We start from the raw sequence: 23,747 nt of genomic DNA, 5'->3' as shown, positions 1-23,747 counted from the left end.
ATCGCGAGCCGCAGCTCAGCCGCAGCTGGCATTCTGCACTTGTATCCAAATATCCTGAATAAGTTTTTTTTTTTTTTTATTTATAGGGAAGTTGCTTCTGAACGCATTTTCCCCCCATTTCTCCACATTGCACCATAACAATCAGTACATCCGCAGTTCATCCTTCAGGACGCTTGCAGTTTTGTCCTAATTATTGTCAAAAGCGCACCTCATTTATATTCTATGACAGTTTAACTGCCCAATGTGAGTACAGGAAAGAAATTTTAAAGCAAGATTTCACAGTGCATCAAAATGCTAGACCATTCCTATCAGTACATTAATAACGGTATGTTACAATGTTGCTCCGTAGTTCACCTCACAATTAAGCCATCTTCAAGATATCTGGAATCGACCACGTACTACTCGTTGTACTTTTATTGAGACGTTGCATACATTTTTTAAGGTGTAATTCCGCGTCGTACGGATACTGCTCCGCATCCCTCACTCTCATTTATGCGTCTGCATGCCGTTCCGACTTCTGCCTCTTGAGCTCTCCTTTTGGCGTGGGCCTGCTGCTGTTGTTTCTGAACTCACAGCAGTTGGCGCATACCCACTTCAGAAGGATCGGCGAAGAACTAGTTGGCCCAGAGGGCTGGCTATTCAGAGGGGCTGGGAAAATAAAACAAGAAGCGAAACACAAAATTAAAAAAATGTCCTAACGAACGCGGGAGAACAACACCGAAGAATCTCTTGGCAAAGTTAATTTTTTGAAAGTTTAGCCATTTCAACAGTTTCAATCCCTCCTTCGCTCTCATTCCGGCACTGTCCTGTCGCTTCAACCATTTGGTCTCTGCTCCATTGAAGCTTATGGCTGTTCTCAGTAGCAGCGCACTTCCCGGGAGTTCCTCCGATTCAACGCTTCCGGAAGTATACTTCGTATGTACTGCAGACGGGTTCAGGAGCATCTGGACCAAACCAAGCGCATCTGCCCGCTGACACAGTCCGCCACTGCACTCGGCTATGGAGCATGTCCGATTCTCCTGCCAGCTCTGGGAGGTGGCGTACCTGTCAACTAGGTCATGTCACGTGGTATCATGGCGTTTCACAGCTCGTTGACCAACCAGTACTCAGACATGTCACGTGGTCTCACCACGTCATACACTTCATCGACCAGTCAGAGCTCGGCCATCGTTTCGTGGTCGCTCAATGTACGCCGGACTTCTGGTTTGGTTTGGTTTGTGGGGTTTAACGTCCCAAAGCGACTCAGGCTATGAGAGACGCCGTAGTGGAGGACTTCGGAAATTTCGACCTGCTTATTTTATGCTACTGCTTATACTGAATAAAACCACCCGCCTAAAACCACCGGCGTTACTTAGCGCCCATGTGTCGCTTAGGGACGGTAAGCATGGAGCATGGAGTCCCAGGCATTCTGTAAGAGGCTGTAGCCGCTCCAGTCACGCCTTTGTGTACTCTTTTATGCGGCTGGATAAGTCTTTCTTAAATCGCGAACAAAGCCGTCGTAATGGTAGTTCGGCCTCTCGGCTTATGTCCTGTGAGCCGGCAGCAGTCATTAATCAACAACTGATATGTGCAGGGGGCGTAGATATTCGATGGGAACAACAGTTTACGACATTAACCAATGCAATGGCTAGATTTCGCGTTACTCATCAGGTTAGTAGGAAGGGTATGCGTAAATGTGCTGCACAGGATATCGTTAGCCACGATCAGATCTGGATTGACATACAGCTAGTGGTTTCAAATATGCACAGGGTCGTCCACTCTATAGGATGAACATGCGTGAGGGTAGCAACTCTGTTTGGAGCGTCAGTTCCCCCGACCCGCCTGCGCTTCAATTCCAAATGGTAGACGTACCCTGCGAAACACGACCTCCAGGTCCTTCTGTGTGTCATTTTGCTTCGATACACGGCAGTGTGGGATGTAACGGCACTTCGAAGAGAGCAACCACCTGCTCGCGTGTTTACTCTGAGTGGGCTACCCTGTGCATTCCTATATCTTCTAAAAAAAAAAAAAAAAAAAGAAATTGTATCCAGGAATACCGAGCAACTCGAATTGCAGTAATTCTAAACTCCTCTACTGCCAATTAGAAGAGATGCCCAACGACAGTTTCTAAAATCATGGGAAATGGCATATTAGGTACACAGCGGCTGAATATGAAAGGGGACTATCAGAGTTTACAAAAAGGTGAATGTCTGTATTATTCATCTACTAAAAGTGGAAAATAACTTTTGGATATTACACGGCAAGGGGAAGTTTGGCTGGCGAATAGGAAAAAGCGTGCTTGCTACACTTAATTACAAAGTAATCCGTTATTTAATGCTCAATAATTCTTTTTTCCTGTCATATTGAGCGACCCTGTACGTATTTGTAGTTTTCTTGAAGAATGAAATACTGCGCTACGTTTCCGTTTTATGTGAAAGAGATTTGATGAGCAAAGATCAGGTGAACGACAGCGAAATAAAATAATTAACTTTTCAAACACTGAAAACTTCCAATTAAACTCTCAGTTAAAAAACTGTCGCTGCTGCTGCGGTGGCGGCGGACTGTTTCAGCTTTTAATTATTGTCAAACGGTTAGAAATTTTGTGTGGCTATAAAAAGGAAACCAACCCAGCTCTTATCATACTCGCAACGTGTAGTTCGTGATCATTGGTGCTCGCTGCGTGGGACGCTCTACATGAAGATGATACCGACTGGAACACACCGGCCACTGGAGAGGCTCAACGCTCCAGTTTAGCGTGAGCCGTGCGCTTAGCAGCCGGTGCTATCTCCGCTTGGTTGTTTAGTTCATTGCGTTTTGTGCAACTGAGGCTCAACGTGGGCTGCAGCGGCTGTGACATTCGCAGCCGGCCGGCGCCAATGCTTGGCCTGCCTTGCATGCGTTCATTCCATGCGGCTTCCGACGCGAGGCGACAGGTCGGGCTCCCTGCTGTCCTCAGCCAACATCGACTAAACGCTATACGCTCGCTGCGACCTGCGTTGAACGTTACTAGCAAATACACTTTGTTCGCGCTTTTTACGCTAGGTTGCTCGTTATTTTGTCGGCTCGCGCGTAATTTGGTTAGAACACTCTTTTCGGCTTTCAGGAGCTTACTTTTTAACAACGTGCGCTGGCTGATGTAGTGTTGTGGAGACCTTGTGGGAAGACTGCCGGATCACCACCGACTGTCGGGGGTTTCGCTTCCTTTTTGAACGGCTCTTTTATGCTCGGTAATGCTTCTCACAATTCTTGCCTGCGATGTACGCAGGTTTTATGCCAATATCCTTCACTTTTCTTTCGCTTGTAGGACTCAGTCTTCAAGCTTTACGTTTTCCTCCGAATTTTGCTGTAAACGTGCGTGTTCGACTAATTCATGATTGCTGCTAAAGTGTCGTTCCATTCAATTGTAAATTCTCTGACGCAGGCATAATTTTGGCAACTTGTGCGTCGTCCAAGTTCAGCTGGGTTGGACTGCAGCCCACCAAAGCGAGCTTCCTTGTGCCATGGAGAGGAATGGGTTCCTTACTTCAGGAAGTAATGGCAAAGTGCGCGCGCTGAATGGTGAGTTTTTGAAAATCTCCTCTTAAATTTTGCTCAGTCACTCTAAGGTCTCTACAGACGAGACTAAAGCATCTGAACGACAGTGTGAAAGGCAAGCGCAACTCCGGATAGGCCGTAACTACCAGTTCTTTTGGCAGTCACCACCCGACTTGTCAGGCGTGTGCCTTTCTTGTCCTCGTATAGTTCTACTGGTTTTATATTTTTCTTGCAATCAAGCAGACGTCAAAGCCGATACTGTCATTCCTCGGGGAAGGTGCATCTTGGCTCTATCGGAATTGCATGCTACCCGCGTTTGTAATGCATGAATAGGTCATGCTATTGTTACCTAATGCAACCCAAATTTATTCCAGCTTTTGAAAAAGAAAATCTTCCATAGCTTTCTATAAAACTCTATTATAAATCGAAAGAAAATCGTTGACTTTTGATTCAATTTCTACCGGTTGTAACTTTTAACGCTGTTAGTGAGTGCGTTCGCTGACACGCCTGACAGTGGGCGAGCTCTTCATTGCCATTTTATAATTGTGCACATATTTCGTTTCTAGAGCATGTCACATGTGTAAATCCCAAGATTAAAAGGGGTGTTACTGAGCTGAGAATGGCACCCAACTGTTTTCCATCTCTTCAGTGCGCGGTTTTAGGTGATGATTGTATCTAAAGCTAAAATTTATATTTCATACATGTTTTTGTTAACATGCTATCTGGATTCTCGGCTACCCTAGAAACCCATTGCGCATGAAGGGAACCACCATGTGACCATAGTTGTCCTTGTTTCAGGACCGAAATGTTCAAAACAAAGGATATCAACTCAAGTTATGTTAGTCTTTTCTGCAGAGCAAGTGCTAGACGTGCGTGTAGGGATATGGACGAAGTTTTACCGATGCTGAGCTCTCTGCGCCTGTAACGATATGTCTATTGGGTCGCAAATCTGTTGAGCTGAATAAATATTTAGCATGTTGCGGGCGCGGTTGACTTTCCATCTGTGTTTTCCTTGGAATTTGCCGCCAGATGCCATTTCCCGGGTGAGTATACTGGTATGCCCCACGGTATAGGCAGTCTCGTCGAGGCTTCGTGGACGCAGTTGCTCGTAATAGATTCTGCCACACTCTTTGAAAGACACAGGTACAAAAGTGGAATATCTTTGACAGTTGTTACTTCGGCGGCCGTATACGAAGGTGTAATAATAGAACTTGTTATACATTGAAACGGCGCAAAGGACACACAGGAAAGAGGGACAGAACGAGCACCTTTATTTCATAGGCGCTCTTTCTGTCCCCATTGTGTTTGTGTCCTCTGCGCCGTTCCAGTGTATAGCATGAACCAACTGGCCCTGCAGCAAGTACTTCTCGAAGTTGTTGTTGAGAGAGTTGGTTCATAAGTGCATTGCAAACAGAATAGCGTTACCTGGACGAGTACAGACAGAAGCGGATTTAAACTAAATAAAGTTGCCCTTGCCTCTGTTCGACTATGTAGCGCTGTTCTGTCTTACGATGATGTATTGATGCGTAGTAGGCAGTTCACTTGTAAACGCTTCTAAACATCTCAACTCTTTCCTGAATGCGCCTATTCCAATGGCTCAGTTTGAACGGTGTTGCGAAATGGCCCATTATCTGCCTGATCCGGACCGCTTTTGAACAAGTACTACCACTTAGCATGACGCAAAAGAGCTGTACCTCAGATTCGAATTGTCTTTTCGGCAACAACTTGAGGCAATATTTTCAAAACTTAACCGACCGAAACCTGTCAACGTGGAGTGGTCATGGCGAGCATAGTGTCCCGGGCGGCGTCCTCACTTTGCCGGATCGACAGTGTTCTCGCGATTCTAACTTCTTCTTTCGCCGTGGTCGAGGATATCCGCTGCTTGGCGAGTCTGTCTTAACGTACCGGGCTTGTTCTTAATTTCTTGCCGTCAGCAATGTAGAAGATCGAGTTGTCTCTAAGACGCCCTGGTACCGACCTTTATATTGCGAGGCGCAGTAGCCTAAAGCGCATAGCACAAGCGTTTTTTTTTTTATTTCACTGATCAAGAACTTTAGCATGAAGAGTTCCGTAACTTTGTATTCTGGTTTCCGACATGAAATGTATAAAATTCGTATTCTATATTTTATTACTCTCCTGTTATATTTTTCCTCATAACACCTAATATTTATGTGCATTTTTGTGCGATTCCCTGAAATTTTGCCAGCAAGATTTTTTTCTTGTGTGAGCTTTGATTTTTTTTTTTGTTCTTTTCATCATTAGAAAGAAAATTCGATTAAATTCATACTGATTTCCTGTAATAAAGAAAGGCAGGCATTTCGTAACATGTGATGCTGTTCGTAATGAGTGTTGAATCTTTAACCACCGCTTTTTCTTCAGGATTTGAGCATGCGGTTGTGAGAAGCGTGCTGCGATCGTGATGTCTGGGATGAAGGAATATGACTGTAATAAGACTGACTAATGTTCAAGCGCAGTAGTAAATACTGTAATGCGCCATTGCTATCTTATTCAGGCACCCTGATACAATCGCTTACATTACCTGAACGGCGGGACTTGAATTGTCTTCAGATTTTGTTTTTAGGAGCTTACCGCATTTAATAAAACCCTCAACATTCTACGGGCAGCCAGTATAAAAAAAAGCGAGCATAAGTAACTTTTTGTCGATCGTTAAACCGATTGGGGTGTCATGCAAATGTCAGTGCATTTTTGCGGTATGTGCGGCCTCTGGTTGGAATCGGTTTCGTTCTTTACCGTGAGACTTGAATATCGATTATTAATACGCAGTACGAGCTTCCGGGAGCTTGTGGTCATTAAACGCTGTTTGGAGACCTTCACGCAAACCGTTACAAATGTCTGGCGGAGAGCTATGAAACATTAAGCGCACCTGACATGTGCCACGGACGACAGGGTCGTTTCATTTCAGGTGTAGTCGCCTATACATAGTTGCAGGTGGCGTGGGTCGCGGGCAAGCTGTGGTCGGGTTGCGCACTCTGGCAGCTGCGGCACTAGCGCGTGGAGAACGCCACGAGACTGATAAGCGCTTCGACTTTTTTTTTTTTTTTCATGTAAACCGTTTCAAATAAGATTTATGTGTCTAAAAATGCTCGAATTCAAGTGCATTTATGCGCATGTACCCAGTGGGGTGGCTCAGTGGCTTTGGCGTTAGGCTGCTGAGCCAAAGCTTGTCGCCGGTTAGACAGTCCGCGACGTCTCTGTATTGCTGGCACTTAAATATAGAAACGTCTGTATGCTGTACCGATGTAAGGGCACATTAAACGCCCACATGTGATCGAAATTAATCGGAAGCTCCCCACTATGCGGCTTTCCTCATATTCTTAGTCGCTGCCGGACGTTAAAGCACCACGATTAACAATTTCTATTTACGCGCATGGTCGTTAAAACTCCACACGTGCTTGCGTAAGTTGGTGTAGAGCATGGGTAATTACATTTCTTAATGATGAAATAACGAAAGTTTAAGAACTGAAGCTTATTACATGATATCTCCAGCCTTCGATACGGAAACTTAACAGTTCTTCTGTGGCGCTAACAAAGAAAGGCAGGAGCGGGCAACGAGTCCCGCGTGTTCCGAGTTCCCTCGCTGCGCCCAGTAGAGGCCCGTACCTTGCGAGGCTTGAAAATACAGCCCGTAGTGGCGAAATTCGGACCGAATAGCCGCATTGTAGAGGTCATAAATCGCGACCATAGTGAAACGCTGCGGCATTTGCGCTTTAATTTCCAGGTCGTCTTGGTGTATACGACCACGAACGGCGTTCTGAGTGAGTTAATGCATGTGAACCTCGCTGTACTGTCTCGGGCCGCTTTGTATTGGTGGCCGTAAACTGCCTCGTAGACGAGCCACTGCGGATCGATCTTTCTCACATCACGTAGTTGGCTTAACTCTAGTGTTGCGAACATCGTCCTTTTCACGTTCATCAACTGCGGCTGTGTCTGCCTTGACGTTGCGTTCCCCGGTTTCCGTAGAGCCTATACAGTATGGTTCGTAAACAATGTCTTGCGCGATATGCTGTTGGGCCTTGCCACGCGCGGTAGTCATCAAATTAACTAAGCAGTCATAGGGAACCCATGACGTGATATCGTACATTGTAGTCATTTTAGTATAAGTGACAGGGTACTCGAGCATTTTTTTTCATCGCATTTTCTTGCACTTAATAAATGGCAAGGCTGTGGCGCGTGTGCTTGACGCGTGGTTCATTGTATTGAGTGCTTGAAAAAGTAGCATAACTGGTGCAAATACGCACATCGAGTATAGGTAGCCCTAACTGAGCGATGTCACGCGTATTACTGATTTAAATACTCGTAGATGATGTTTCAGGCAACTTCAATGGAAACTTTTGAAACAGGATGCACGTTTGCCGTAACAAAATATAAATAGTACTTTTTAGTGTCGCTCACAGTGCCTGGAATTCAGGCGAGGTTAATAATTTGAGCTTGAACAATGAGACTACGTGAAAAGTTTCAAAGGAAATATGCAGTGTGGCGTTATATTTGTGAAGTCAGCTATACTCGGGTCATTGCAAAACGAAAGTAAAAGAATTCTAACACTGGAAACGAGAGGCAAACATAATTATCGACTCCTGCGGCCGCATACTTTTACCGACTCCTTCACTGGCACTCCTAAACCGCATGTTTAGGAGTGCCAGCGTATACAGACCAATTCCGATCTGTGACGTAGGCAAGATTCGGTGGCGCTGCTGTCACCTCGCTGGGCCGACGGGATATGAAAAGTAGGCTTAAGGGCCATAGGAATACATGGGAAGCAAACGTTTCAAAGCTGTGCTCCGATTACCTAGCGGGGTTGAGACGTTGCCTCATGGCGCAGAGAAACCATAGACACCAAAGAACAGATGTTCAAAATGTGATGCGTCGTCTCGAAGACGGAGTATCTTTTGAACACCGTATAACGTACGGGCCGCTGGAGAGCGACGCCTAAACAGATGCATACAAAACTTACCGAAATATTTTTCTCGCTTCGCAGGGCACCATGCAGTGGAGGTGGCCTGTCGTTTAAAGTTTGCGAGTGCTTTAAAGAAAAATGTGGCAAAGAGCGCTACGTCATTTCTCGGGTTATATAATTTTTGGTTTATGGGGGGTTAACGTCCTAAAGTAACTCAGGCCATAAGAGACGCCGTAGTGGAGGGCTGCGGTAATTTCAACCTCCTACGTCACTCAGCTCACGGGCGCCTTACTTTTCGCCTCTATCGAAAAGCAACCACTGCGGCCGGCATTCGATCCCGTATCCTTGGGCGCAGTAGTCGGGCGCCGTAACCACTGCACCACTTCGGCGGGGTTATATATGTTTTACATATAGGCATACATTTTTAAAAGGAGACGACAGATGCGTGTTGTGAGTCACCGGGATTGTGGAAAACGCTCACTATCCGCTCGGAGCTTTTCCGAATCGCGCAAACTGCTCGTGTAGCTCGACACGCAGTCGCGCACCCTGAGTTCCCTCGTAAATGCTGCTGTTCAAGCGATACAAAAGTTTACACCGAAGACAGATCAGACAGCACGATAAGTAAATCGCGCACACTTGCGTCGCCGTATGCAACAATGCACAATTCTGTTTCGTGTGCTTGCCGTGGCGTTTGAGAACGAATTGTTTACTGCTGTGCTGTTTAGGCTTGGCAGCCTCTCATAAAACGCGATCCCGCTATCTCGTGTCGTCATGAATCACGCGATTCTTTGACGTAGTGTTTGACTAGATGACGTTACTTGAGGTAAAAAAAAAATCAGTTCAAGGTCAACACTGACGTTACTGTGGTTTGTCCTTGAGGTTGGCCCGGCCTGACCCAAAATACGGGTTTTGTGTTGAGTAGAGTAGTCGCTGTAGGAATGAAACGCACCGAAGGATGCAGTGTCTCAAGGTATGCTACTCGCTTCATTCAGCGAAATGAGTTAGTGTTTTTTTAAACTTTCGGTGATGCAAGGCATTCGGCTATGTGGATGCCTTCTTTTTTCTTCATCTAAAGGTTCACAATAAGATACGTATGTCTGTAGACGAAACTTGCTTCGCCTTGTCTTAACTTTATATATGAGCAGAAAGGGAATAAATGCGACAGAGCTCTGTCAGTGTCTTCCCTACGATGAGTTTCTTCCTGATTTGTTCGCTGTCGGAGAACCAGAAGTTTTGCCTGTGGAGGCGATAACACAAGCTTATAGCACAGTACGTTTGATGCCTAGTGGAAAAGGCAGGCTGTAGGGTTCTAACCTGAAAGTGCAGAAGTAGCACGTGCGCTATTCTGTGCAGAAATCTTTAGCCCTTGGGTAGTATGCTGTTGTGCGGCCAGCAGCTTGCTTTAACCAGAGCTTGCGGGGACGCGGCTTCTTGTACTGTCGGCGCATTCCATGTTCCGGGTCTTGTTCTGAAGCGCATGAGCACGGCGCGAGAGACAAGAATACTATTGGCGCGCGCACCGTGCGACTGGTGCGCTCCATGTGTCCTTAACTGCGGTCATCACATGAAAGCGGGCGAAGCTCTGGGGCAAAAGCAGTTGCCATGAAACGAGCATGCATGGAGAGACAGCAAGTCCACCTTTCTTGCTATAGCGAAGTACGTTTTTGACCGCAAATAGCAGTAAAGAAGCGTACCGAGGGGGAAGATTTGCTGATGTAGTGATTATTTTTGTGAAATCTTAAGGTATGCAAAAAAAAAAAGAAAAAGAAAACAAAACTTGGTTATAAACAACATGCGGTTGCAAAGCGCTCGTTCAGATTTTCTGGACAATGCACTCGCTACGCGGCCATAGGCTGCGGTTGCCAGCCAGCGCTTTCACATGCACGAGGAGTGCAAAGACTGCAACAAACGGAACAATTCTGCTCTGCTTCTGTGCATTGTTAGTTGAGATACTTTAGAACAATATAGCACTTTGTGTTCCGACACATGTTCCTGCCAGGACCATCATATAGCCAAACCCATTCTTGCAATTTGATGCAGCTGGAATAATGAAAGCAACCGGCTGTGTACGACGTTCCACCTGTTCAAGAAAGGCGCCGTGACCTCAGGTAACCTTACCTGCTATTAGCGGTGCCGTAATAAGCTTTCTTTCTTTGGTCACCAGCACTGGCTCTTCCACCACGACCTTCTGTTATGATACATAATTTATTGCTATAGTTCCCCGAAGTCGAGCAACTCCTGCTGTCCAAGTTCCACCTGGTTCCAAGTTCCAGCGGCGGCCTCTTCATAAATCTCCGGAATCTCATTTTGAGGTCACGACTGCACAGAGCTTTGCATTTTTTTTTTTCATTTTTGAGCTGGTCCTGTTTTCTAATTAGTAGCACATAAAATGCACTTATTGCTTCGTTATGTCTAACTTTGAGCTGTGTTCTCCGTGCCAGTTCAAAAGCCGTCATAACTATGCACAGAATTCTTGAGTAATGTTTTGCATTCGCTGCGTCAACGCACTGAATTTGCGAGAAAAGGAGTATCTAGGTCTTGGCTGACACTGCGAAATTCGCCAGGACGTTAGTTTCTTTCAAGAATATCCTCGTCAAAGAACAGCCATAAGCGTTTTGTTTTTGTATACTGTCGAGATCACACTAAGGTGGGTACCGCTAGAGAGGAACATCATGTATCATTTAAGGGCAATAATCGCAGCCGAAACGGTTGCCAAGTACGCCACTGTAGTTTCAGAAAATTAGCAGACTTCCGGGAACGTACAGGAGAACGAAGGGTGGCGCCCTGTCTGCTTCCCGAAATTTAGTACTAGCTAAATATTCTTCAACGTGGACTTAAGCCACATTCGCAAAAAAAAAAAAAAAAAAAAAAAGTGGCCTTGTGATAGGGTGATAAGGGCTGCCACGTGGTTAATAGCTCCTAACATGGATTACAGATTATGCAATAAACAGAATTTCCTCTTCTCCCTAATTAAGCTATTTCACATTCTCTGCTCTTATACCTATGCTATGGCTGGACCTCCTTTTATTTCCCCTCCACGAACGTTGAATAAATTATCTCTTTTTAAAAATGATACCATTGCAGATATATTTAACCACTTCTACCGGGGGCCAAGTGATGCTATAAATATATACCTTCGACATTGTGGCAAGAATTTGGCCATGTTGGTGATAATGAAGTATAATTGCAAGCGTTTTTCAGGCACATGTTTGTTTGAAGAAACCTCAATCTGATTTGTTTCGGTGGCTGCTTGCACATGTGTGTTCGGCTTCTGCGTTGTTCAAGCTCTGCGCACTCTCCGCCGGCTCCATTTCTTGCTTGCGGTATACTCTATACATGCACTCTCACAGTCCGCACTATACCATTCACGGTTTCCCGAAAAGCGCCCTTTCCAGAGCTGCCGCAAGCATTTCTTTGTCTCGGGGCTTCCTTTCGCTTCGGTTCGCTTAGTCCCACGCAGGCAGCGAATGAAGTCCATAGAGAGTCGCCGAGCCGTATCGCGGGCCGTGCGATGAGCGTGGTCGCGTGGCTGGCTTCCAGGTTACGCGACGTCGCGAAATTGTGGTCGCGAGTGACAAATGACTCGCTTTGCGTTTGAGGTCGAATCCAGGTCGAGCGGTACGTGTAAGCAGCAAAACTGTCGCCTTTCACGACAAAGCGCAACTACTGCTGTTGGTGCAGCCCGGCGCGCCTACCGCACCAGCGGGCCTGCCGTTCTTTTAAGTTTGCTTATATCCGTTGAATTCCAGCCAGCCTGAGTGACGTTTATCGTTTCATAAGAGATGCTCCCTTAATGCAGCGTCAGCGCGGGGTCTTGGGCAAATTGGCGCGCCATATTGAGTAAAGGTAAACCAGCGCAGAACACGGGACGAAGGAAGACTACACACAACGCGCTAACTAAAGTTTATAACGAAACATAAGACAACCCGATACAAGAGATGCAATCATTATCCGCAAGTTAAGGGAGATCTATCTGTCCTTTTCACGTGTAGATAAAGATTGAATCTTTAACATCGGGTTGACTGTTATGTTTCGTTTTTGCTCTTTCTTTTTCCATTTACATCTTTCGCTCCTGGCGGAATGAAGTCCAGTTGTTAGTCAGCGCCTTGTGTGTCGTCTTCCTCCTTCGTCCCGTGTTCTACGCTAGTTGATCTTTCTTTAATGTTATGTATAGTGTATGCCATGCGGAAGCTTTATTGTTATACTTTTCGGATATTGATTATGCTAAGAGATCGGTCGGGCTTCAACTGAGCTACCGCTACATCGGGGCTGCGTCTGGTGTTGAAGGGGGAAGCGTTTGTATTTGCAGGCGTGTCAGTTTCCTAGTTTCGGTTCATCGCGGCTTCGAAAACGCCGAAAACTTGGAGGCGTAGTCTGTCAGTCGTTCATTTGGCACCCTTTAGTCCGTAGCGCGGCGCGGCTGCAATTTTCGTGGCTTTTCGGTCTGCCTGAACGGACATCACGCAGTCACGTCAATAAACATGGGAATGGGTGAAGTTCAGGTGCAGTGAGCTGGCTTATTCAAGGTGGTACGACTATTGAAAAGCAGCTCTCCAGACGCACAGTGACTAATAATAAACTGAACCTCATGTGACATACATGCAGCGCCCAATACATGCCGGCTTCGATGGGGCCAGCCTGTATCCAGAGGTTGATAGACCGAACATATTCTCTCCCTGCCCATCCCAAATGAATTTTTCGGCCCTTCTGTTGATTGAGGCTAAATAATTTTGACGTTTACAGTAATAGTTTAAAGCTTATGTCACGTGGATTCGGTGGGAAACAGCTTATTTCTTCATGATCAGGTGCATCGGCTCCAAGGAAACTGCAAAATGACGCGACATGCACGCCCCATCTTTTGGAGAGGGTGCTAGTTCAGAGCGTAGGCAACGTGGAAACAACTTTTTTCTTTTTGTTCCGCAGACTCGCACCCTGAGAACTTTATTCATGACCAACCGTCTACAATTCATCTGCGCTTTCATGCAACCGAAGCGAGAGGTGCGGCAATTAATTACGTAAAACTGCTGAATAGCGCAACTGACTGAAGACGATGATGCGCTTGGACATGCATGCAGCGTCTTTACGGGAATTATCATTTTGCAGAGAGCGCCAAAGCAAATCGGCAACATATCCCGTAACTGCCGATCATGGGCAAATCGCTGGACTTCACCCGACTAACCTCCTTAGCAGAAACTTATGCTTGAAAAAGAAAAGAGAGAGAGAGCGCCTCCTCCGGCCTGATCCGCCGCGGAATGCAGCCGAGGAATGTACCTTCGCTCGCTCCCTGTAACAGCGACGACGCATTAGGGGGCCCCATCTGCGCCCAGGGGCCACGTGAGGGGTGTAACAGGAGCGGAAATAACAGCTTCAGGAAAGAAAGCGAAAGTGTCGATGCATTCGCCACGCCAAAAGGCTTGGTGGCGCGGTCACCGATAGTTGTGGTGGGGTAGCTCCTTCGTGCCTGCTCTCGGTGCGCGTTCGAGCCGTGGTTGGCATCGCCAGACGTGAGGCCCACTGCGGTCCACTCCCGGTAGTAATTGGCAGCCGCTCCTTTCCCCGCGTGGCTGTGCTGGCCCGAGTGGAGGAAAGCCTTCTCTCTGCGCCCGCCGACCCAGATTTTCGCCCAGCACGCTGCCGGGAGGAGATTCTCTCGTAGCACCAAGGGCGGCTCTTTCACTCACGCGCGGGCCTTGTTTCGCGGCAACCGGTGGCCGCTCCGAAAGAGGAAAGCGGCCGCCTATATCGGTCAGCCGCGTCTGCATCGGCGGCCTTCGGGTAAACGCACTCTGGCCGCGTTGGCGGCCGCGAGGACGTCGCCATGGCCGTCGCCGCCCGCGCGGGCCGTTGAACCGCCATGGGCTTTCACTCCTGGGAGCCGTACCACTTCCACTACGCCGACGGTGAGTGCGACGCCGGCGGCCTTCGCGAGTGCAGGGCTGCGCACTTTCTCCCGGCGGTCGTCAGCCGCCGAAAGGGATGCGCCTCGGCTCCGCGTGGTGCTGCTTGTTCCGCGCTTTTCTTTTTTTGCCGTGGCCAAACGCTTTATTGCGCGGTTGGTCTCCTGGGCTAGAGCTTGGAGTCGCCCCCGGTCCACATTTCTCCTGGGCTGCGGTGATACTCGATGATGCGCGCGAAGTGATGCGAAGCGGTGCAAATCAAACCAGAGCGCGTCATCTCCCTCCAATCTTCTGGTAGCGTCTGAGTACGCTTTGGCATCAAGCTTATCGTGCCAGAGTTCGACGGCTGTGACGGCAAAGCAGTGTGTCGCCCGTTGGCTGCCCACGTTTCTTTCCAATGGAGAGCACTCGATTACCTAACTCTAAGGCTGAGCCCTGTCTTAGTCTTCGCGAGGTATGTGTGTTTGCAGCGTGTGCTTAATCCCATTTTTTTTTTGTATATTTGTGTTCGCTAGGAACGCAAAAATACGTTGTGATTATTGTTCGCACTTTGCTTTGCATGAACTGGAAACTGCGAATCGAAGAGTGTTATTTGGAGGTTCCCTCGAATAATATTTGACGTTTGCCAAATAGCTCTGATAAAATAGTGATCGGTAAATCTCGTTTATCGTTCCGAAAGTGAAACACCTGTATTGCACGCTTGTAAATGCACGCTTGTATTGCACGCTTGTAAATGCACGCTTGTATATGCACGCTTGTATTGCCCTTTTTATTTAGTGTAATCAATTTTAGATGCTTATTGCTTGAATAGGGTTGTCACGGTTCGCCATCTACTTCATCTGTGCAGCCTTCTGAAGTCACTAGGCATCTCGGTAGAAATATATTCGTAGTCTTCATTCAGGCCTGCAAGTACAGTCTCATGATTGAGGATGCTGGAATTTGGTAGTCCAGCATAAACATACATCATCTAGCCTACGCGTTCATTTTTACTGTCAGTATCGTCACACCAAATATTCTGTTGATGAATTATTGTTAAAACATTACACATTTAAATCGATGACCACCAGTGGACCTCGCACAAAGGTTCTTCCGAGTGTTAGACTAGTTCTGCAAATCAAGACGCACCCTCGGCTGCGGGCGCATTCAACGCTAGCTGGCATAGCATCACGACTAATACAGTCAGTTCCTTGCTCCGTGGCCCATATTTAAGCACTGAGAAGCGTACTCGATTTGGCTCCGCACGTGTTACGCGCAGCTTGAGGCTTTCATTTTCTCGACATTTGTTTCTCTTTTGGGCGAAGGCGAAACCTTGCCGCGAGGAATACACGCAGGTCTATACACCCCTGTGCGCCGCATAAATGGCCAGGTTCAGCTCGAAGCCTCCGAGAAACTTGAGCGTGAAGCTTGCATGGGAAGCGGCGCAGCTGTACGGCTCGGAGTTCGTCTCTCCGTGCATTCGTTTCGGCGTGGCTGTGCACCTACCAAGAAGAGGAAGTTTGAGGGCGTGTTCTCTGGACTCCGTCTTGCACAGAACGTCCTGCACTTGATGAACGTACGCGCGATCATCACTGGGAATGGTTTTCCTGCCCGCGTTTCTTCCTCGATGTATGTAGGTGCGCGTTCTCTGGAAGTGCGGCTTAGCGCACTCTTTAAATGAACGCTGACGCAATATTTCATCGTTAAACAGGTGCCCTATAGCGTTGCGGCTCGGGTTTCTTTTGCCCGACCGTCGTTTCAATGGTGTGCTTAGCATAATACTGGGTGTATACGGCTGCTTAGTGATACTTTGCAACGCTTTCCAAGGATCTGTGAAGCTCTTCTTCGTGTATATTATGCACACGTGATTAGTTCGTTAGGGCAACTAGTACTGTCGATTTCATCATTTTTTCGAGGTTGTATGATTAACTCATTTTAATCAATTTTGTCGAGAACCGGTAGCTAATGTTCCGCGGTTCTGCTGCATTGAAAGGTTTGCCAGCAGTTTCTTTTATATGAGATCTGTACAAAGATATCACTCAGCTGGAGTAAGCGCTCATGTCAGGAACTAAACTGAACCTGAACTCAGTGAGTTGCGCGCGGGTTTATGAAGGAAGCACTGTACAACCTTTGCCACATTTGGTTGTTGTAGCAGAACTGTTAGAACCCGAAAACCACAATGACTATTGCGGACTAGATAAACGTACAAAAAAACGTGCTACTGAAAAGAAGTTGCTTTCGCTTCATTTACCTTGGCTTTCATTGCTAGGATCGTTCCCACCGAAATCGTAAAGACATTTCACAGCGCTAAGGGACCTCGTTGCTAATTTTCATGGTTGCGAACTTGTGTCCAGTGACAGTTTTTTCCCCCCTTCGTCTTCGTGTCTCACAGCAACTAGCGGCGTTTTTAATAACCCGTCGAAAGAGCGCTCGTCAACTTCACCGTTCAAGGTTAACATGTGCTGCTAGCCGCACAGCTGCGCACAGCCGAAGAAGTAATATGCAATTACGGCTAGAAGCCACTGTTCAAAAATGTACTGAGGCCAGCGCATTTAACTCGGCTACACGCCAAGGCGCTCTTTTGCAGTTTTTGGACGGCGGTGCCGGGAAAATGCTAGCCTGACTATACTTCTTTTCGCAACTGTGTATGATTGATTTTGACATAGCCAGCGAATTTTTTTGAAACAGCCATAACAGAGGAGCTTAGAAAAGCATGCATTGGTCTCGCTTAGGGACATGGAAAGGGTTGAAGGCAGTATTGCGCGAAGAGATTTAGAAATGTTTGTGACCGCTGAACAGCAGTAACAACAACAAAGAACATATCGACGAAGTCGGGCAGACAGCAGCCAACGAACCGTCGCCGCCTAGGAATTTCCGCGGAAAGGGGAAGTGTGTTCGCTGTCGCCGTTCTTCCCGCGCTTGCTCGCTGTTTTTTCTTTTTTTCTTTCTCGTATTCTCTGCGCTTTGCTTCAGTCAGTTTCTGTAGAAGGGAAGAGAGCTATCTGGGGCATGGTCGGTGGTGCAACGCAGGCGCAGTACAGTTCATTATGCGCCAGGGCGCTCAGCGCTCGGCTTTGTTTTGCGCACACAGCGACGCTGCTCTTCTCGCAGGCGTTATGTGTTTGGGATGTGGTCGTTATGTTGGCTTTCATAAACCAATGGGACGTTAATGTCTGCGGCCAGCATTAATTTCTCCTCGCCCTCATTGTGTGGGACTTGGTGAAACCGACCTTAGGGCATGCAGCGCATTAGCGAATTCCACGTTGCCTACGTTCCTAGTTGTACCGCTTGCCAAAACAAGATAGAATAAGTGGGGGTTTTCCTCCCCTCTTTTTCTTTCCCCCAGTGTGGTTGTAGTCCAGAGATACAGCTCGGAACAAACATGTGCAAATGAATTCCCCATCTGCCGACGTTTTCAGGATCCGTATACCAGAGCGAAATTAGAGTATACTTATTATAAAGCGTTTTCTGTTTTCATTAATGACAACTGATTACAAGCTCTACTGAGAGCGCAATGCGGCGTTACTCAAGAAGCGGCGTAATTTCGAAGCGCCGTCATAGAGAGAGAGAGAGAGAGAGAGAGAGAGAGAGAGAGGGAGGGAGGGAGGGAGTGTTTTAATGAGAAGAAAGGTGGAGAGGTCGGCCGACGGTAAAGAAGCGCAGTCATAAAATCACGAGCCAACAGGCACCTGCCATAGTCATTTGAATTGAACGCTCTTTGTGCACCACAGCAAAATAAATTGAAGAGTGCTAGAGCCAGGGCGTGCTACATTCGAAGAAAGGCAGCAAAAAAAACTGGCGGTGGGAAAGTGTCTTCTATAAACCGTTCGCTGCTCCCAAAGAAATTGCGCGAACAGGTCCATAAATTAACTGGCAATTATATTCCTTTCACACTTGCGGTGTTGACAGCACTCGGTACGCAGACGTTAGAAGAGCAGGCCAATATATTGGGTGAAAATAAAATCCAAAAACACAAAGCAGTAGCAGCTTTTTTGTAATACAGGGTTTAAGAAGTGTCAAACTTTGGTAAAAAAAAAAAAACAAAAAAACTGCCAGGCTCAGACGATGTGCACTACGCAATGCTTTCCCATCTCTCTGAACCAGGCTTAGAGGCACTGCAGTGTTGACATTCTTTATTGAAATATGGGGGCCTGAGATAATACCGATATAGCGTGTCCTCTGCAAAATTATCGCTCTGTGTTGCGCTGTAAGTTAGACTATGGGTGTATAGTGTATGCCTCAGCAGGAACGCTCTGTTTGAAACTACTAGGCCTTGTTCATAATCTTGGACTGCGCTTATCATCTGAATCATGCATAAAATTTCCCGTAGGCAGCCTTTCTGTTCAAGCAAATGAGCCTCCGCTAGAGGATCGAATGACCGAACTGACAGGTAGTACATAGCTCCTAAATATTCATTCTCTCCCTGTACATCTTTGCCATCCCATAGTCACAAAGTACCTATTCAAAGCTTTATTGAAAGAATAATAATTAATCGGGCCGTTAATACTGCGCTTTGAAGGTAAATGCGAAGAGTTAACCGTTATGCATACCATTGCACTAAGAAATGAACAGCTGCCACGTTGGTACGGTGTCGCTGCGATATGTGACTTCACAGTGGCACAGTTACACAAAAAGCAAACGCCACAGGAACACATACAAGAATACTTCGTACTAAAAGAAAAATGACACCAACAGCAAAATTTGCACCTACAGCTCAAACAGAAAGCACATTAAATGTGCCACAAATATTTGAAACAAAAAGTAAAAACAAAAATACTATTGCCGCAGTGCGTCTATTTCTACTGCCGAGTGCTATATGCTGTATGTGTGGCTGTAGACCGGAAAGCAAGAGAAAATCAAACAACGTTATTTGCAGATTCTCTGAGTATGTATGCTCAGGGCACTGCAACCAAGAAATGCTGTAGAGCCTTTAATAGGAAACATCATAAAAAAAAAAAAAAAACATGGTCATAACATAGTCCTGCTGGGTCTCTAGCCATTTAGGCTTTGAAGGTAAATAGAAAGCAGATGCGTGCTCCATAAGCCCGATTTGGACCAATAAAACAGGTGATCATAGCACAAAAGGGTTGTTTGAAGTTCATATAGACGCAGAGGGCTATGGAAATAAAAATGATAGGTGTAATGTTAAGAGATAGGAAATGTGCAGAGTGGGTCAGAGATATACTCAAGCTTCTGACATTCTAGTGGAAATCAAAGAAATTGGCGTAGGTAGGACATGTAGTGCGAAGAGAGGATAACCGATGGTCGCTGAGGGTAACAAACTAGATTCCAAGGGAAGGAAAGCGTAGCAGGGGGCGGCAGAAAGTCAGGTGGGCGGATGAGGTTAAGTTTGCAGGGGTCAAATGTATGTAGCTGGTACAGGGCCTGGTTAATTGGAGGAATATGGGATAGGCCTTCGCCCTGCAGTGGGTATAGTCCGGGTGATGATGATACAGTTAGTTGACACCTAAATGGGGCAGGCTGTACGGAAAGATCGGGCAGATGTCAGGAACGTTTTACAGAAGTAATTTTACGTCGCTTATGCAGTGGACACACATTTTACAATCAGCTTTTTACTGATCATGCGAAAGAAACCTCTCTGTGAAAGATGCTGTGGTGAACTCGCAGTAAACCCTATTTTAATTTCTTGTACTCGACTTGAAGGACAACGCAAAAAATGTTTTACAATGACTATAGTGTATAACCCATTACACCCTAGTTGCTTCTGGGTGAACAAGCACTTGTCCATTTTTGCATATTTGTAAGTTTCTCAAATAAACAAGTGTTTTAACAAACTGCAAGTATGGAACACTTCTGCCCTTAACATGGCATTCTAACCCTGTGCTTGGAGCATCATAGCTTTAGTCGCTCTGACACCATAAAATTCAGTGTAACTCAACTGAATCAATCAATGCGAAAACATTGGAAGCTCCATTGGGAGGGCAAAACTATCTGCCAAAAGTGGCGTCACCTGTAAAATGGTATCATAAAATCGCCTCCCAATATGACGTGATTCCGCAAAAAGTGGCGCCATGAAACAACTTGCCGAAAGTGGCGTGATCAAAAGTAGCGCGTCATCCCTCAAAAAGTGGCCTCGTGAAACCACATGACAAAAGGGATTTCATTCCTCAGGGGTGTCATAGAAGCACCTGCCAAAAGTGGAGTCATCGATAGTGACACCATTCCTCAAAAACTGGCTTCATAAATCTATCTCCCAAATGTGGGTCAATTCCTGAAAGTCTTGACCGCGTTATGACGTCATGAGACCGCGTGACATGGTCGAGTTTGCAGGTACCGAGAGCGGTGGTGGTAGGCAGGTACAAATATCTCATAAGTGCTCCCAATTAACAAAATTTGTGGAAAACGCAGCAAAGTTGGGCTGCAATGTATTCCGGGACGTTCACGTTCAGTACGTGCAAGTTCAGAGATCTTTGGCGCAATATAGCTTTCGAGCTTTAGGGGCAAACCTTGTTACAAGAAAAAGAAAATGCCACGAAAGAATACAGCCGTCAGGAAATCAATATCATGCAGCGGATATCTACACTGTTAACCGGAGGTATCTTTGTGCAAAACTATGTGCATCTTATATCTGTTTATCAACGTTGTTCGCAGAGATGTCAATAATTCTTTCTATCACGAGCGTGAAACGTCGATAACTTCCTTTCAATCTTCGTGCTACTGACCGGAAATCCTAGTAGGCATATACGATGTCAATAGCACGCCATCAGCCTGTTATGGGCATGAATCGTCTAGGTCTCTAGGGGTTTCATTTACAGCGCGAGATTACAATTTTGTCGATAACTTGTCAACATCAGTGAATCGGTTCCTTAAAATCGCGCAAGTGACGACACTCCGGCTCAGTCGCAGCTCACAGTTCACGCATGCGTTTATTCTTTTCCTTTTCGAGGCCTTCTCCAGCCTCAGAAACACGCTTGCGGTGTGACCAGAGTGTAGTATATGTAGCAGTAGATGCTTCATGCATAACGCCGCCACTCATCATTTGAAGGATCGGATTCTGTTTGTCCGATCCTTGTAATAGCAAATCCTTTTTATCATTTACTGATCAAAATGCACGCCTATGATTGGGCGCTAACTATGAGGTTGACGTTCCAGCTTATCTTGGTAACATGTCATACTATACTCTGATGAGCCATGTGCGAAACAGCCCCGACGAGGCCAGCCTGTTCCATTTCTATCATGGCACGAAAAAAAAAAAAAAACTGCTCAACAATTTGACGCTTCCACAAAAGAAAGAAAAAGAAAACACCTATTCGTGTATTCTGGCAGTAGCTTCATTGGTTAATGCGCTTTTCGGTGTAGACCTTCACTAAGGTTTACGTCTTTGGTGTGGGCCTTCACCAAGTAGTTCACTATGCAGTTGCACGTTAAAGGACCACCTTGGGCTCTTTAACATGTGATGCAATCTTGCTACACAGGTGTCGTTTTTTTTTTTTTTGTATTTAGCTTCCATTAAAATGTAGACATCGAGGCAGGGATCAAACTCTCGTTCTCGTGGTCGGCAGCTGAATTTTTGCCAGACCAAATGCCGAAACTTGCATTGTTTTTGCAATGAGTGTTGTTCATATCTGATCCGGCCAATTCAGAGGAGTAAAACACTGGTTAATAGCTGCTAAGAACAGCTGCCTTCGGCACTGGCGCAAAGCGCATGGAGCTGCCTTTTGTTAATACGGAGTAGATAGTGAGTGAGAAATACACTGAAGTCTGAACGTTTTCTTTCGCGCTTCATATACTGCAGTTTATTACCGCCTGGTGAAATGAATGAGTAACTAAGTCTGTATGCAATTTCATCGCCCTCCCAAAAAGTAAAGATTGCCACGAGACAGTTTATAATGGTTTTGTGTTTCGTTTTTGTTCGGTATTTATCGCTGCTTGCTCAGCAGCAAAGCAAGAATTAAGCGGCAATTCTGTCTGCAAATAACAGGGCTGTGGGTCGAATGAGCGGAAGGCTGCTCACGAAGTAAATGCCTTTATTGAAGGGAGGAGGAGGAAACTTGAGGATATTAAGTTTGCTTTTTGCTTCCTGAATGGAGCCTTCAGTCCAGGGGCCCATTCGCTGCTAAGGATATGGATGATCAACACCATGTTTTCAATGTGAAAGACTGGACATTGTGAGGTCGAGCGGTCATTTATGTCTGGGAAAAAAGGGAAGTAAGGAAGAAGTGGCGCGGGGAACCAGTCAAGCGTGTTTGAATTGTCGCAGTTGCTGCCTTTCAATGCTGGCCAGTGATTTCTCACGAGAGCCCTGTAATTTCTCGGCTGCAATTAAGTGCGATCTGTTTCGGCTGGCCCAAGTAAGGTTAAGAGTAACTATGACTTAGCTGCTAGCTGGCGCTTTGAAAAAAACGTAAAGCTTATCGTATTTCTTGAGCGGAGAATTCTGTCGATTCCCCATAGCTGCCATTCATTGTTTGTGTTTCAAGCAGAGACCGTATCAACCGGGCCTATGCCTGAAGTGTGCGAGGAGTTTGACGTGTGTAGTATTTTGCAGATTGTCAAACTGACTTAGGCGTTAGCAGTGGCATACACGCCGGGCGACATAAACTTTGCTTGATCACACCAGGAATAGAATTATGCTCTCATATACATTTGAATTCAGCCTTGTGTAGGTGCGGCCATAGTAAAACTTATTGGTACATTTAAGCTTCGCCTTAAGGGTATGACGCCAACGCGTTAATGACTCTCTTCACCAATTCTTCACACAGCAAAATACTTTGTTCTTTGTTCACATTACCACGTTGCTATGCCTCAATCAGGCCAACACCACAAACACAATTATTTATCGCTATAATGGCAGGATCATCACACATCCACACTTGGGTGCGTGAAATTATACAGTAAAGTTATTCTATACACAATAAAGCAGTGACTGCCTTGGCTATGCGTCGCACGACACCGACGCCGTCGCCTGTTGTTGCTTCTAGTGAACCTCGCACAAGCGGTGGGACTCGGCGACGCAGTGGCTCGTTTTCAGTGTTTCTCTGTTACCGCCGCCTCATCGTTCGGTTAAGTCTAATTATGATAATACCCTGTTTTTGAGACTACACAGCATGAAGCTCGATAAAACCACTCGTGAAAATTCCGGTAACGCATCACATTCAAGGGAAACGGCGCAGTGGTGCCAAACTACATTTTGCGATGCAGATACTTGCAACAAGTGACTTTCTCCCGCTCCTTTCGATAATTAACAATGTCTAGCCACACTAGCCTTTCTTGTCCTTTATTACCCTACCAAATGTTTACTGAACTGCCTCGATGCGCTTATATATGCACGGATCAAACGAAGCGAGCGTCTGCAGGGTCTTCGCTCAAACTGGACTAGGAAAACAAACTGCACTCACAAAAAAAGTCAGAATGGAAGTTGCGTACCTCCAAACACTTTTGTGATTGGCTGCCTCGCGAGCTGCTTCCGGACGACGGATGAAATT

General features: G+C 46.3%; 1 protein-coding gene across 6 annotated transcripts in view; it reads left to right on the top strand.

Annotated features, from left to right (window-relative positions):
• Positions 1 to 23,747, top strand: part of LOC146206089 (transmembrane protein 163a-like) — an 82,782-nt gene that overhangs the window by 47,215 nt on the left and 11,820 nt on the right. For 5 of the 6 annotated variants that reach the window (XM_084590735.1, XM_084590734.1, XM_084590738.1 and 2 more), the window contains one exon: positions 3,401 to 3,537. In XM_084590735.1, the coding sequence (XP_084446861.1) occupies positions 3,480 to 3,537 (58 nt within the window). In that variant the 5' untranslated portion in view covers positions 3,401 to 3,479. Of the gene's footprint in view, positions 1 to 3,037; positions 3,207 to 3,400; positions 3,538 to 23,747 lie in introns of those variants that run through there. The other variant, XM_084590739.1, reaches the window with a different exon arrangement.

Source organism: Amblyomma maculatum, chromosome 1 (assembly GCF_055883805.1).
Source record: "Amblyomma maculatum isolate TAMU_Amacu chromosome 1, ASM5588380v1, whole genome shotgun sequence".
NCBI lineage: Eukaryota > Metazoa > Arthropoda > Arachnida > Ixodida > Ixodidae > Amblyomma > Amblyomma maculatum.
The sequence above is the reverse complement of the archived record's forward strand: the minus strand, read 5'-3'. Positions and strand labels throughout refer to the sequence as shown.